General features: G+C 39.0%; 1 protein-coding gene across 1 annotated transcript in view; it reads right to left on the bottom strand.

Moving 5' to 3' along the window:
* LOC101856565 (long-chain-fatty-acid--CoA ligase 5) overlaps positions 1 to 1,748 on the bottom strand; it is a gene marked incomplete in the record, with an annotated part of 32,169 nt that overhangs the window by 3,244 nt on the left and 27,177 nt on the right. The window contains 1 exon segment of the mRNA XM_005095103.3: positions 1,116 to 1,205. Within this exon segment, the coding sequence (XP_005095160.2) occupies positions 1,116 to 1,205 (90 nt within the window).

Below are 1,748 nucleotides of genomic sequence, written 5' to 3'. Positions count from 1 at the left end.
ATAAAGTATATGCACAAGAGAGATAAAGTGCACGTTTTAATATAAATATTCGGAAACAGTAGATCCATTACTGTGATTTGCACATAAGGGGAGGGTGAACGTAACCATCAGGTCATGATTACTGTGCAACAAATTCAGGGATTTTTTTAAAAAGCAAGGGTTTCATAGATTTTGCAGTAGTTGTTGTTTTTGTTGGTGGTTGTGTTGTTGTTTAGTTGTTGACATTTTTTTCTCATTGATTTATATTTAACGATGAGTCGACATAATGAAGGTGCTTCTCAAAGAAAAGAACAAGATTATAATGATACTGAAAAAAAGTAGAAAGGGCAGACTGCTACAGAAAAGCCGCCTGACAACCTCAGAAAAACAGACCCTGAAATGCCAGCATTTCGAAAAGAAGGGTGATAATAGAGACAGATATATGCATGCATCAAAACGCATACATATTTTTTAAAGTTTAAGAAAAGTGTTGTTTTAGAACAATATTTTGTGGGGAGATTTTATAGTTTTTTGGGAATTGTTAAGTTGGAATTAAACTGAATTGCTAGTTTTTCTTTTCTTTCTGTAAGAGCATTCCAGCACGCCGTTAGTATTTATGATATTGTGCTGGGCTATAGTGCAGGCCACAATGGTTTGAACCCCTATGGGGTGTTCTTGAACTTAAAGTATTTTGAACTAACTTATAGACTTTTCTTAGACTTTAATATGTCGTGTCATGGATGGACGCTGAATTTTAGGAGGTTCCTCCAGTTGAAGAACCTTATAAATTTAGAGGGTCGTAAAATCCTTACCATACCATACCATACCATACCATACCATACCATACCATACCATACCATACCATACCATACAAAGTATACCACATATAACCATATTATACCATACCATTTTATACCGTGCCGTACCTACCGTGCCGTACCTACCGTACCGTATCAAGTCATACCACACCACACTACACCAACATTAAACAAACGTTCCCCCCTCGGCTCCACGTCTCTGGGGGTAAAAACCGTCTGTTTTCCATCTTCTACTTATTCTATGTCAAGGAGGACGATGTACAAACAGAAACTTCCCTCTGCCTATCACAAGCTATGTTACGTATAATGTTCTCTTACCTTGAGACTGTCCCCATCAACAAAGCACTGGGCTGTGAACGGACTGTTCATGTATATGCTCTCGATCTTTTCTGTGGCGATGTACTCTCCCTAAAAGTTCGTTCAATGGTAATAAAAAGAGTGTAAATGTTTTAGGCCTAAAATGAAGATGAATTATATCATAATTTGTGGAAGATTGACTGCTCCGACCCTACCTGTCAGGTCAACTTGGGCTGGGAGAGATACAACATTCCCAACAGAAAGACAGAGATAGGTTAACCCAGTATAAAAGCTCCCCACACATGAAGTGAACTAACGTCTCCTGCGTTCGTCGGCAAAGAGCCTGGCCTTTAGACCCCATAATATGTGGGTAATATAATTAAAGAAGGAACGCAAAAATGCCGCAACTTCATGTTTAAATAAGTATTAAGTCTATAACCTGGTTGTCAGCTTGCTACCTACAACACACTTACGAAATCCCCAACATAATATCTGCCACTGTACTGTCTACCTATTAAGGTCATTTCTTCACTTGTCTTGGCCCGCTGGAATAGGCTAACACTAACAAGGTCACCTTAGCAGAGACTGTACCCACATGCGCACAATGTTCTACTAACCAGCTGGTGTCAACATCATAGAAATAGGCAAGAGACA

The sequence above is a fragment of the Aplysia californica genome, unplaced genomic scaffold (assembly GCF_000002075.1).
Source record: "Aplysia californica isolate F4 #8 unplaced genomic scaffold, AplCal3.0 scaffold00095, whole genome shotgun sequence".
Classification (NCBI taxonomy): Eukaryota; Metazoa; Mollusca; class Gastropoda; order Aplysiida; family Aplysiidae; genus Aplysia; species Aplysia californica.
Note: the sequence above shows the minus strand (reverse complement) of the source record. Positions and strands in the feature narration are given on the sequence as shown.